At 33.4% G+C, this 13,465-nt stretch overlaps 1 protein-coding gene across 1 annotated transcript; it reads right to left on the bottom strand.

The window, feature by feature from the left end:
- Positions 1–11,024: 11,024 nt before the first annotated feature.
- Positions 11,025–12,185, bottom strand: LOC133305860 (RING-H2 finger protein ATL34-like). Its single transcript, XM_061506106.1, has one exon. The coding sequence runs from the start codon at positions 12,183–12,185 to the stop codon at positions 11,025–11,027; it is 1,161 nt and encodes a 386-aa protein (XP_061362090.1).
- Positions 12,186–13,465: the final 1,280 nt, after the last annotated feature.

Here is a 13,465-nt window from a genome sequence, read left to right as displayed (position 1 = left end):
CAATGTTACATCCACTCCTGCAAATGAATATATCAATTCTAGTCCCACTCCAACTTGGCCAACATTAGCAATATTGGCAGTACATCAAAACCATGTGCCTTTTAACCAATCTCGGTCACAAACCACTTATTGAAATGGACCCATTTAATACATATCTCGGTCGAGATTGAAACTCATTAATAACCATGGGTCGAGAATCAAAATCGAAGACAGATATTGAATATCAAATTAGAAACATAACATTAGATAATCATCAATATTAATCAATTAGGGGTGAAAATTCATTATTTATTGTACAAATAATGCTCAGACTTAGATCCCCCTTAGGTGCAGAAATATTTATTGTTAAAATGTAAAAAATGTAAGACTCAAGAATTTTGGTTTTTACTTACAATCTAGGTAGAGTGTGCTTATCAAATTTGGGATGGAAATCAGAATTTACCGCTTCCCATAGACAACAACAATGATCATATGGGTATATTTGGATATAATATGAGGTTGTGCTTGAGCTTCCATGGAATAGGCTCGGCGGGGGTTGTTGAGTGGCTCGTCGTGCCCCAGCGGAACAAGGAAATAGTGCACGTACAAAACATTCCAACGCTCAAGTTAGTAATAACGAAAGGTGTAACTGTGTTTCTTTATAAATGAGAGAGAAGACCCCTCTTATATATAGTGACTATCCAAGAGTTCACTAAGAACTAAGATTTCTCATTTAGCGAATGAACCCATGAATAATGGGCATAAGTCCAAAGTAGCATATCTATAACTATTAATCATATTTTTTTTAAGAATATGTTACGGACCTTGAGATCACCACCCCAAAAGCTAGCTCAAAGGGTGGGAGTGCCCAAAGTCTTTTAAAGACCACATTAGTTGTATAGGCAACAAATGTGAGACTTGTAACATTGCCACCCCCTTTAAGGGCCGACGTCCACGGCGACTTTCACTCTATCGACACTGACCCGACGGTAGCCCTTTCCCCTCTTTGGGCCGGCTTCACTCATCTATCAGTATTCAGTGCCCAAAGACACCTTAATCCAGCCTATAGATAGCCCTTTCCGTAGCCTCAACTCTCAATGAAAGCACCAATTGTTACGGACCTTGAGATCACCACCCAAAAGCTAGCTCAAAGGGTAGGAATGTCCAACGTCTTTTAAAGACCACATTAGTTGTATAGGCAACCAATGTGAGACTTGTAACAGAATATTACTTTAAATTTTTAAATGAGAAAATATATTTCTTTTTCCTGAAAGAAGATGTATGACAAAAGAAAAAGAAAAATAGAAATCTCAATTTCGAAATTTGTTGTTATTAATGTATTATTGTCGAAAATAATATAGTTCCTATGATTCCCGTGGTCAACTCTTCTGGTATTTACACGACAATACCACAAAAAACAAGCGCAACATGGCTTAAATCATATTGAAACTACCACTTCAAGGATTGTAACCCTACCACTTGCATATTCGAGATGCTTGTATCTCGTCGGGTAGTACTTTGGATCAATGTCTAAAGCCTGAGCTTTCGTACTCAATTGTATCTCTTGGTTTGCGGAGGTTCGCTAGTAGTGAGTGTGACGTGCCATACTTCTGCAATCTGCATGATCCCCCCTGCCTTAGCTTTAGACTACAACAATTTCCTCTCACTTTCTCTCCTACGGAAAGTACATATAGGTTACGCCCAATTTCAAACTTGCATTAATTATCCCAACTGATAATCACGTTATTGTTTAATTATATAGTGATTGATGTCGTTAAGCAACTGGTAATAATAAGAATAACTCTACCTAGATTTCCAAAATTTTGCCTCTAGATTACAGGTGGAGCTTTGTGAACTTATAGCGTATAAGGTTAGAAAATTTACGTATAGATTTCGTAAAAATAATAACAATGATTTGTTTACAATTTTTTTTTACAAATTACACTAAGTATGACCGGTCATACATTTTTTATTGAAGTATGACCGGTCATACTCAGTATAGTTTATAAGCAAAAAGTTTATAAATATAATATTTTCTTAAGAATAATAATTAATTTGTGTAATAGCACGTTCCAGAAATATATTTATAAAATAATAATGGATAAGGTGTAACAAATGTTGTTGATCCAACCACTACTCATCCAATTGAGAATACTGTCCTTGGCCCAAAGAGAGTCCAAACGAGCCAGTTATTTGATGGATTATGTGGGCTACTGAGAATGCATACGGTGAGAGCATTTATGTTTATTTGGATTTAGTTCTCTTGTATTTTCAGTATTTTGAATTTTCGTAATTTCTATTTTCAAGTTGTAACTTGTAACTGAATTGGATTTGTAAGTTATCATATTAGAATGAAAAGAATCAGAGAAAATTACCAAGATTCTTCCCTCACTTCTTCTATTATCCTACTTCTTCTTTTTTGGTAAATATTATCCTACTTCTTTCCCCTACTCTTCAACGTTTTAGCAATAATTTAAACAAGTATTTACATCATATATATATATATATATATATATATATATATATATATATATATATATATATATATATATATATTGATTGAATAATTCAAATACAAATCTTGGCTGAAATTGTTACAAGTATTTATTATATGCTAAGACTATATAATTAGTATTTAGTAATGATAAAAAATACCATCTGGCTTCACTTAACATCATGTGTTTTAATTTTTGTTTTTTTTAAACTTCTTTATTTTTCCAAGGCAAAGCGATGAAGGGTTAGGGAGAGTCATGGCTTCTGAAATCAGTGGCGCAATGACATTTTGCAGCTCACGTGATGCATTTGATAGCAAGGAACAAACCTAAAAAGTAGAACGACATGACTTGTAATTTTGGAAATGGGATAGGGATAATTTTATCTCAAATTTTCCTTTGGTTTTTTCAAGAGGAAAATTTATAATTAATAACAATAATTTGACTATTTTTTTTCCAAAAAAATTCAATCCATTTGATTTTTTTACAAATAAGGAAAAACATGAAACCAACAATCATATTATCATTATTGATAATAAGTTTAAAATTCTTTCCTCTGCACATATTTTTAAATATCATCATATAAATAAAAATAATTTAGCTTTTAAATTATTATTTGACTTAATTATTTTGATTAAAATTAACATTGTCTAGTTAATGCAATTTATATGACGAGAATAGGATTGTGAGAATAAATCCAATTTAGAATAGACGACAATGATTCTGCCACGTGACAGAGGGGCAAAAGGTATGAGAAAGTGACGGGCGTTCTTCCGTCATTATTTTAAATCGAGGTACGTCCTTCAAATATTATTTGACGTTTTTTAATAGACAAATGAGAAATATCTATTATTTAAAATATTATTTAATTTAATAAAATTAATGCCAATTTTGAAATTTATATTAACCTAATGTTAATTTCCTAAATTTAAAATTCTTTCCACTGTATTTATTCGAATAAATGGAGAAAATATTTTAATAAATTATTAACAAGTAAATATCTGACAACTAATGAGATTATACCAGAAGATTTTTGATGAGGTCCAACGAGACAGGTTTGTCAGATAGGCCTGATCGATACATCATTCTTTTTATTAAAATAATGAAGCCGCTTGTTAATAATTAATTCAACGGTTAAACTATTATGTTATTATTCTCTAATATAATGATGATCTTTTTAATTGCTAGAGAACAATGATGAATTTTTTAATTGTTTATATTATATTATTATTTTTAACATATTTTTTCATGCAAAAATTATTTAGACTTGAATGTGAATATTGCACAAACTTAATTTTTGGTTTACTTTGTGTTGCACAAGCTCATCTAATTTTTTGATTTATCTTATGCTTTTCTTAATTTTATAAGTGGAGACGGTGAGGATCCAACTCGTAATATTATGGTCACTGAAACTCTAATACCATATTAAGAATCAGTTAAACCCACCCAAAAGTTTAAACTTTTGGATAACTGCCATTTTAATAGTTTATATTATTCTCTAATATTGTTTATCATAAACATACGAGAAGTGAATTCTTTTAGGGTCCTTTTTTTTAGAGTAAATACCCTTTTTCGTCCCTGGAAATTTTCACGAGGCACATTTTAGTCCCGAACAATAAAAAAGGCTCATTGTAGTCCCTAATATTTGAAAAAAAAGGCCACGTTCGTCCTTCCGTTAGTTGGCATCTGACGGCCCAACTAACAGAGCACACGTGGACCGTTACTTTGATGAGTCACCGTTAAGTATGCCAGCGAGGAAGTAATACGACGCCGTTTTGAACATGTCTTATGTCTGGTTGGAGTTTTGGAAAGCTGAATGTCCTGTTTGGTCCCTGACAAATTTATCGAGGTCCTATTTGGTCCTTAACACTAAAAAACCACAATTGGAGCAAACCTTTCAATCCATCTTGAGTTTCCACCCTAGAGACATCAAATGAAGCAATTTTAACAGATAAAGAAAACACAAAACAAATGAACATATAACAAATGTGACTATAAAACCAACAACGTAAATGCAAGGAAAAACATTCAACTTCTTATACTGAATAAAGGAAATCTTAAATTTGTTTGGGAATGAAGGATGAAACATCTAGTTAAGAAAAGTGCACGAAACGAGAAAACCAAAAAATATCCATAAAAGGGGAAAGAAGATATGGTCAGTGAAGAAAAACGCCTTAGGTGAATCAACATTGACCAGCAACATGAGTTTTTAGTAAAAGAAAATAACGCAAACCTATATTTGAATGCCTGAACATAATATTCCATAAGCACAGACCCTCAAATATATATGATGCAAGATCAACATCCTATGTTCTTTGGCAGGGGAGGCTATGGATGTACTTTCCTGTAGTGTGAGTGCAAAATATTCTGGAAATGTCATAATTAAACTCTTAATCAATAACAATAAACAATTCTACACTTATAATACACACATCCAGTCTGTTTGTGCCCTTCAAGTGGATAATATGCATGTGTATGGATACATGCACACAGGCATACTTAGCTATGCACAAGAATGATTGCTCTTATGAACTGCACACTTAGTACTATTTACATGTCAATGAACTTCACCACCAAAAACACAGTTGGGAAATTTAAGTTTTCAAGAACTTAATAATTTTGAGAGAAAAATAATGAAAACAATAACAAATGCATATTTAAAATGTACCCCAGCAAAAAATATAAGTTAAGAACTCAGATCTGTACCAGTAAAGTGATGATGGCTTGTCCGCTCTCCAATTAATGGAACGCATCCCTTTTTCGAACACTATTGAATGCAATTGTAATGTCCTCAGCAAGGGGCAAGTCATAAAGCTCCTTGACTACTTTTCCATCAGCATTCCACAACTCTATCTTCTTTGGAAATCTTCCACAAGGTACAATAAAAGAGTATGGCCTGTGAATTGAATAAGTCAAAATGTACTGATGATCTGGGGAAGGGTCCATAGAAGTATAAACAGCTGGTGGACCAATATCCTTTGTAGTACCATCCAAAGAAGCTAAAACAAGCTGTGAGGTTGCATAGTAGTCAAACAAATCTTCATCATATTCATCCTTCAGCAAATCCTGAAATGTTCTTACTTGAATAATGTTTTCTTGCTCATTAGACTGAAATTTTGGGCCACCGGGAACCAAAGGTTTCTTTGGTGGTGCTCCACGGGATGATGGAATGGTGCAAACTAACAATGAAGAGTTACCTACCCAAACATAATTATCAAAAACTGCATTCAAATGTACATTAGGTGACTGAAATAAAGGTCTAGCTTTCCTTGTTTCCACTTCCGCAATCCATACTCTGAATTTACTACTATCACTATCCTTCTCATTCACACGAATGCTAAAGGATAAAGGGCAACCATCAGAAGATCAAGTTACAAAATTTATCTTCGCACCATCAGGGAAACCATGCACCTCCGTCTCTGGGCCCAATGTACCATCAGGAAGAATTTGATGGATCCCTACACCGGTGTAGAATGACATACGACTCCTAGAATTGCAGTTTCCATCAATACGTATACCAGCTTTCCAAGAATTTAAGATTTCCTTTATTCAGTATAAGAAGCTGAATGTTTTTCCTTGCATTTACGTTATTGGTTTTATAATCACATTTGTTATATGTTCATTTGTTTTGTGTTTTCTTTATCTGTTAAAATTGCTTCATTTGATGTCTCTAGGGTGGGAACTCAAGATGGATTGAAAGGTTTGCTGCAATGATGGTTTGAAATGTTTGCTGCAATGGTGGCTTTTTAGTGTTAAGGACCAAATAGGACCTCGATAAATTTGTCAGGGACCAAATAGGACCTTCAGCTTTCCAAAACTCCAACAAGACATAAGACATGTTCAAAACGACGTCGTATTACTTCCTCGCTGGCATACTTAACGGTGACTCAGCAAAGTAACGGACCACGTGTGCTCCGTTAGTTGGGCCGTCAGATGCCAACTAACGGAAGGACGAACGTGACCACTTTTTTAAAATATTAGGGACTAAAATGAGCCTTTTTAATTGTTCGGGACTAAAATGTGCCTCGTGAAAATTGCCAGGGACGAAAAAGGGTATTTGCTATCTTTTTTTATATTGTTGGAAAAAAAGTTATATTATCTCACTCGTTTCCGGGGAGTATATATTATAATATGAAAATTATTTTTTGCTCTCTGTTCACGTCATCCGACAACTTCTAAAGAGAAAGAAAGAAAAATTATTATTATAACTATGTACTCCCCGGAGTACATAGTTATAATGGATGACATAAGATAATTTTTTCCCAGCAACATAAGAGTATGATTTCTCATTCTTTTAAGGGTTTATTTTTTTCTTAGGTACAAATACGAGAATTGAACACATAACTTAATACAAACTATCTGAACCGGTCACTACCATACCAATCCTGGTTGCTTCTTTTAAGGGTTCATTGTTTCTCAAGTTGTAGAAAACAAATTTATCTTCTATACATACCTATAAGTATATGTGGCCCATATTTTTTTATCTCTCTTCTCCTCACATGGACACACATGAATCCTACACACTTTTATATGTGTGTAGAAGATAAATTTATTTTCTATAACATAAGAAACATTAAATTCTTTTTTGAATAAAAAAGTAAATTTTCTATTAATTAATTTAAAACAAACGCGCTCTCAAAATAATTTAAGTTAATATGTAGCAATAAAAATCAATGAGCTTCTCTTTTCTCATGTCACATGATGTAGTATCTCTCTTGCCATAGACACAACAAGTGTGAGGCTACCATTTGTTAAAAAAAGGATAACACGGATTTCAGTACCTTACAACATAAAAAAATAATCTCCTCTTTCATGAGCAAATGATTTCCCAAAATCAATATTTATCATATAAAATAAATTTAAAGGTAAAATGCTAAGTGGTAAAAATAATCTTTATCATATCAAAGGTTTAAAAATTAATCCCTAGTTCAAAATATGTAAATAACTATGGGTTCTATTTTTCTCATGTTGTTAGAGATAAGTATCTCCTATCATAGACACATAATGTGGTGGCGTCCATCATTTATTAAAAAAAAAAAAAAAAAAGTGACGTCACAACTTTTTATGTGAGAGAAACATAATATAGTTATCTCATGTAAAATAAGACAATGATTTCCCAATAACTATTATGAGACAGAGAAAAATATTTTTCGAAAAATGAAAAGAAGAAAATTAAGAAACACATTGAAATAGTGCATTTCCATCTAGCAAGCTATACAAATAATCCATCTTAATAGTTCGTCTATTTTATTTCTTCACGTACGATTGATTGATTACATAAAAAGGAAATTATTATGAACACAGATTTAACAATAGAAAAATTCAATATTGTAAAACAACGTAAAGCAGGAATTAAGTAATATAATTTTAATTTTCATAATATAATTCTTTTTAAGTTTTTATGTTATGTAATATTAAAATTTAATAATATAACTTTTTTCTTTTATCTATAATTTTTAATATATATATATATATATATATATATATATATATATATGTGTGTATGTATAATTTGGGCTCTCCCATAAAACTTCCTGGCTCCATCATATTTTTGCCATATGTGGGATGTGTTTTTTTATTCCCACATACTCATTATTTTTTTTAAATAGTTCGATTGTTTATTATTTTAAACAATATATTATTGAGTTATTTGGAAAATAATTAAAAGTGACGCATGTGTATTTGAGAATAAGTTAAATAAAAGAATTTAGTTAATATGTCTTGTTAGGGTAAATTAATTTTACATTGGCATCAAATAAAACTGATTAATTTAGTTCATATTGTTCCCAAAGTCCCTTGAACATCCCAAGAAAAAAAAAACTATAAACAAGAAAAAAAAATTAGTTAATTAAAAGTTAGTGTTATGACTCATAACACTGACCTGCCGCTAAAACAATTAATACCGTAAAAAGCATACCTCCCAAAATGAATGCTCCGACTCAAATAATGATTCTATGATCAAATTAAATCTCATAAAGGTTTTATTAATTTCATGTTAAAGGAGATGAGTTATTAATTTCATGTCATAGAGATAAATTTGTGGGTTCCACCACCTGAAAAAATAAAAAAATAAAAAGACGACACAATTATCAAAAAGTGTGTAGAAAGAAAAATTTATCTCATATAACATGAGAATAACTTTTCCCATCTCATAATCAGCGAAAACCTTTACGGGAGAAATCCATTCAAACTTTATTACCTAAAGTAATTGCAGCCATTACAAAAATACAAAAAATACAAAAATACAAAAAAAAATTAAAAATTAAAATTAAAAAGAAAAATAACTGCAGCCAAAATTTAGATTTTTAATGGTCTATATTAGGGGAAAAGTACCATTCTAAATTGACTGCAAAAAGAATTATTCAGTTAAAATTAATTGGATAAACTTTTCTAAATTAATGCAGTCAAATGTAATTTTAGTACTGACGGGTTTAGTCTCATCAATGATTCTGACGGCACGGATGCCATGTCAGCACCACGTAGGCAGTCTCGTTACTGTAAATCTTCGGAATGCCATAACTTTTGACTCGGGTATCCAAATCAGATGATTTTTTTATTTCAAATAAATGTTCGAGATCTAAGCAATGACACCTCATTTGGCATATTTTATCACCCACAAATATAGTTTGAATTTATAACAATGGTACCACAATCTTACAAACATTTAAATCCAGAAGCTCCCGAGTTTTTTCCAAACCAACACCATGAGTTATGGCACAAGCCATCGATTGACACGTTTTATCTATATGAATTACGCTATTTAATTCTCTTTCTTATTTTTCAAATATCCAACAATAATACATAATGACAATGGTTTTCTCTCCATCAATGCGCACAAGCAACAACGGATAACAAAGTTTCCTCTTACGGAAAGCCCTAAATTATTGATCTTGTTGCTGAAAAAATCGTTGGCTCAGAGGCTAACAGTTGGAAAACTAGGCCAAGAGATCGATGACACGTGCTACAGCTCGTGGTTTTTGTTCGGAAAAAACTTAAGAGCTTCGGGGTTTACATGCTCTTGTGATTGTAGAACCATTGTTATAAATTCAAACTATGTTTGTGGGAGATAAAATATGTCAAATTAATGAGATGTCATTGCATAGATCACGAAAAATTATGTGAAATAAAAAAAATCATCTAATTTGAATACCCAAGTCAAAAGTTATGGTTTTTCGAAGTTTTAGGATAACGAGACTGCTTACGTAACACTGATATGACATCACTGACGTCGCGTCAGTTTTAGTTACGTGTTTGACTGCATTAGTTTGGAGAAATTTATCTAATAAGCTTGGCAATATTTTGCCTCACAATCTTAGAAGGGTGCTTTAGCCTATATATTAGATAAGGAATTTGTTGGGAATTAAATGAGTTTAAAGAAGTAAGAGAAATATCATATTGAAAATGGATAGACAAAGGGAACAATTTGTAATCAGAACTCAGAAGTAATTAACCATGAATTCATGACCCTACTACCTTCAAGTTTTGGGTTAAAAAAAATATGTCAAGTTTGTGGTTTGTTTGTAAATATATTGTGCAGATTTTCCTGACAGAGAAAAAGAAATGACCCGTGTGACTCATGTTGATGAAGAAGTGGTAAGGGAGAATATCATCCTCAGATTAGAGGAAAATCACAATACCAGTATTTGTCTTACTAAAAAAAACATATAGGAGTCAGAGCAACTGTAAGTGAATCCTAGACTTCGGAGAATGAAATCAAATTATTGAAACCAAGCCCTTTAAGGCTTATTTGAGACCATACAATGCTCTTTGTTGCAAACATGACGATGATAAGTGGGATGAGTAAAACCAGAAGGATGAGGTGGTAAAGGACTCATGCTTGATAAGTGGGTGTGCAGGGGTTTGTTTTGCAGTTGGTGGAGTGGTATTGTTATACATAGAAATACGGTTTAATTTCTTGAATTGGTGGAGAGAATTGCGAAAGGTTACATATAGAGGAGAGAGGTTTGATTTGAGACCAGATGACAACGTTTTCATATTAAGGGCGTAATCCTTCTAGAATTTAAAGAACGGACTCAGATTTTGTGATTTGGTAGCCTATGTATCGAAGGGAATCATATATGGTTTTATCCTTTTGAAGATAAGCATGAATAGATAAGTCTCCTTTTTTGAGCTGCAATGTACTCCCGAATTGACTTGATCACTGGATAATTTTTTATAGACTAAGGGAAGCGTGATTGGGCTTCATTGAAGCTGATGAAGTGGCAGAGAAATTGAGGGGAGACAGGAATCTGATGTAGAAGAGGTCATTGATGTTTCAAGGTCTCATAATTAAGATCGAATCCCATGTCAAAGTTGGAAAAAAAGTCGTGTATTTTCTCATTAATGTAAAACAGTATACATAATAATACACATGATATGAGTATCTATTGCAAAGGATATAAATTAAAGACTGCTTTACAGGTAACTAATAAAGATAATTTCACAAATAATAAACATAATCGTAAATGAAACACATTTAGTTATTAATTGCCTATACTTATCAAACGTGTGTTGGAATAATGATCCACTTCTGCAACATTGGAGTATGAAAAGCTACCCAGGACACAAGAGATCAGAGGATCTCTCACCAACATTATTGTCCAAAGCAACTCCTGATGAACACTGAACAGGTGATTTTCTAGCCGATCTATTACAACTGTTCCTAATAAACGGTGGCGTCAAAGTGAAACCCCAATGCTCCTCACACCCAAACCCACGTCCACTCCCAACGCTTCTTGTCCTATAACCCCTCGTCCCACTGCTCATACTCGTAAAACTGACGCAGCTATTCGTGCGTTTTAACGTTGAGTTCAGCATCTGGCTTCGAACCTCATCAGGTAACCTCAGAGTAAACCTTTCACAGTTCTCACCAGGCTGTAACAACACCGAACCAGTTGAGTTTGACCGCGGAAACAAGAGAGCAAATAAGAATCCTGTTGACCTCGACCGTGTTGGACGGTTCTGGTAATTCATCGTTCGACTCCTACGAAGAAAATCAACATTTGGTGATTCCAAATCGACGTTGTTTTCTCTCTTCTGATCCTCTCCAGTGTTCTCTTCAGCGTTTAGGTGGTGCTGCTGCTCGTGATCATAATCATGATCATCCGGAATCTGAATGGACACCATCGGAGGCATGCACATGTTGTTGTTGTTGTTGTTGTTGTCATCGGGTTTTGGAACAAGGTTTGCACGGCAAACTGGGCAAGTGGAGTGAGAGGACAACCAAACATCGATGCAAGTTGGGTGGTAAACGTGGCTACACTTTGGGATCATGCGCAGGGTTTCATCGTCTTGGAACTCATTCAAGCACACGGCGCATGCCAAGGTTCCTTTCCCAATCTTGAGATCCTTCACGTTTGAGTAGAGGAACGTCGGGAAGGTATCTATGACTTCTTGGTTGAGACCGCGAGGCTCGTTTTGCGACCGGCGACCGCTTCCTCCGGTGGGAAGAGTGAGGTCTATCCTGCCTCGGATTTGTCCTCGCCGGTCACCACATTTACGAGAGTAGAGTGAAAGCAAACCTGAGATGAGGAACATAAAGGCCACGATCCCCATGATGGCCGCCACGGATTTATTGTTGTTGGGGTCCACTGGTGGTGCTGCCGTCTGAGCGGTTGCCGGCGGTGAGATTTGTATGAGAAGAAGAACAAGCCACGCATTGCCATGATTATCAAAACGCCTGAGTCTGAGAGGACTCTCCTTTTGGATGCTCATTTGCTTAATATTGTTTTTTATGAATCATACGTTTGCATGCATGTCATTCATTAATTATATCCTTTATTTTGCTAAAAGAATAGAGCTAGCAATAATACCAAAGCACACATACATTGGTGGCAAAGGTGGAACCAGAGTTGCGTGAATGCATGTGCTTTTGTTTTAATTAATTATTAATCGTTTTGAGAAATAAATAAATAAATAAAAATCTGTCTAATACTAATAGGTTTTATGGTTTTATTATTGTATTTGTGTTTAATTGGTGGTTTTCGTAGAAAACATGGGCTTTTGCCAACCAAATAATGGCAATTGAATAACTTCGGTATTTCCAGCGTATATTTTTTAAAAAAAATTAATTTCTCATGTGTTTGGGAAGCCAAGCTAGATTTGGCTTCTCTTAGTTGTGCATAGCCAATGTTACTTATCTGAACTGGTGAAGTATTAATGGTACAAACCCAAGGCCAAGGGCAAACATAGAAAACGTTAAAATGATATTGAACATGGCTAGCTCACTAGGCTTTGACCGTGCATTTGCTCGAGGGGTTATATATAATATATAGAACGCGACTATCTTTGTGGATTTCTCTCTTGATCTATTGATCAATGTCATTGTTACTTATCTTTCGGTAGCTCAGAATAGCATTGCCAACATATATAAACCTGAGTTTTTTTTTTCTTGTCTAAATCTTTATTCTCCCTTATCAAATCAATATAAAATGACTTGAGGTTTCCATTGGCTAGCTAGTACTTCTCCATGGCATACTTTCGTGTCTATCTAAAATGACTCCCTTCTTTCCTTATATAAATCTTAAATCACTGATTTAATTTATTTTACTAAAAAGAATAAATAGACGTACAAGGTAGGATGAATTTTGAAAAAGATAGGAGGCCAATATGCTTTTGTTAGTTTGTTGTGATTTTAAAAACTCTAAACAATCCAAAGATTGATTATGATGATAGGTGACGAACTGGAAGTATAGATGCTGTTTTTTTTTTCTTTTTGGAAAGTTTACTGGAAAGACAAAGTCTGGGAAAATAAAAATATTTATTTATTTTATTGCTAATTTTACTGTGTGCGTTGCTATTTATTTTGTTAACGACATATTTAGTGTTATAAATAAAGGGTTTAATGTTTGTCATTTTAAATGACATAAGTTATGTCATTTTAGGAAAGAGATAAACAAAAAATAAAAATTATGGAGGGAGAAAGTGAGTGATTTTTTTTTTAATTTAAATTTTAAATAAAATTTTTTTTGTATCTATCTCTCTTAAAATAAAAT

Source organism: Gastrolobium bilobum, unplaced genomic scaffold, assembly GCF_033153095.1.
Source record: "Gastrolobium bilobum isolate Gb01-03AN ecotype WA unplaced genomic scaffold, APGP_CSIRO_Gbil_v1 utg73769, whole genome shotgun sequence".
NCBI classification, from domain to species: Eukaryota; Viridiplantae; Streptophyta; class Magnoliopsida; order Fabales; family Fabaceae; genus Gastrolobium; species Gastrolobium bilobum.
Note: the sequence above shows the minus strand (reverse complement) of the source record. Positions and strands in the feature narration are given on the sequence as shown.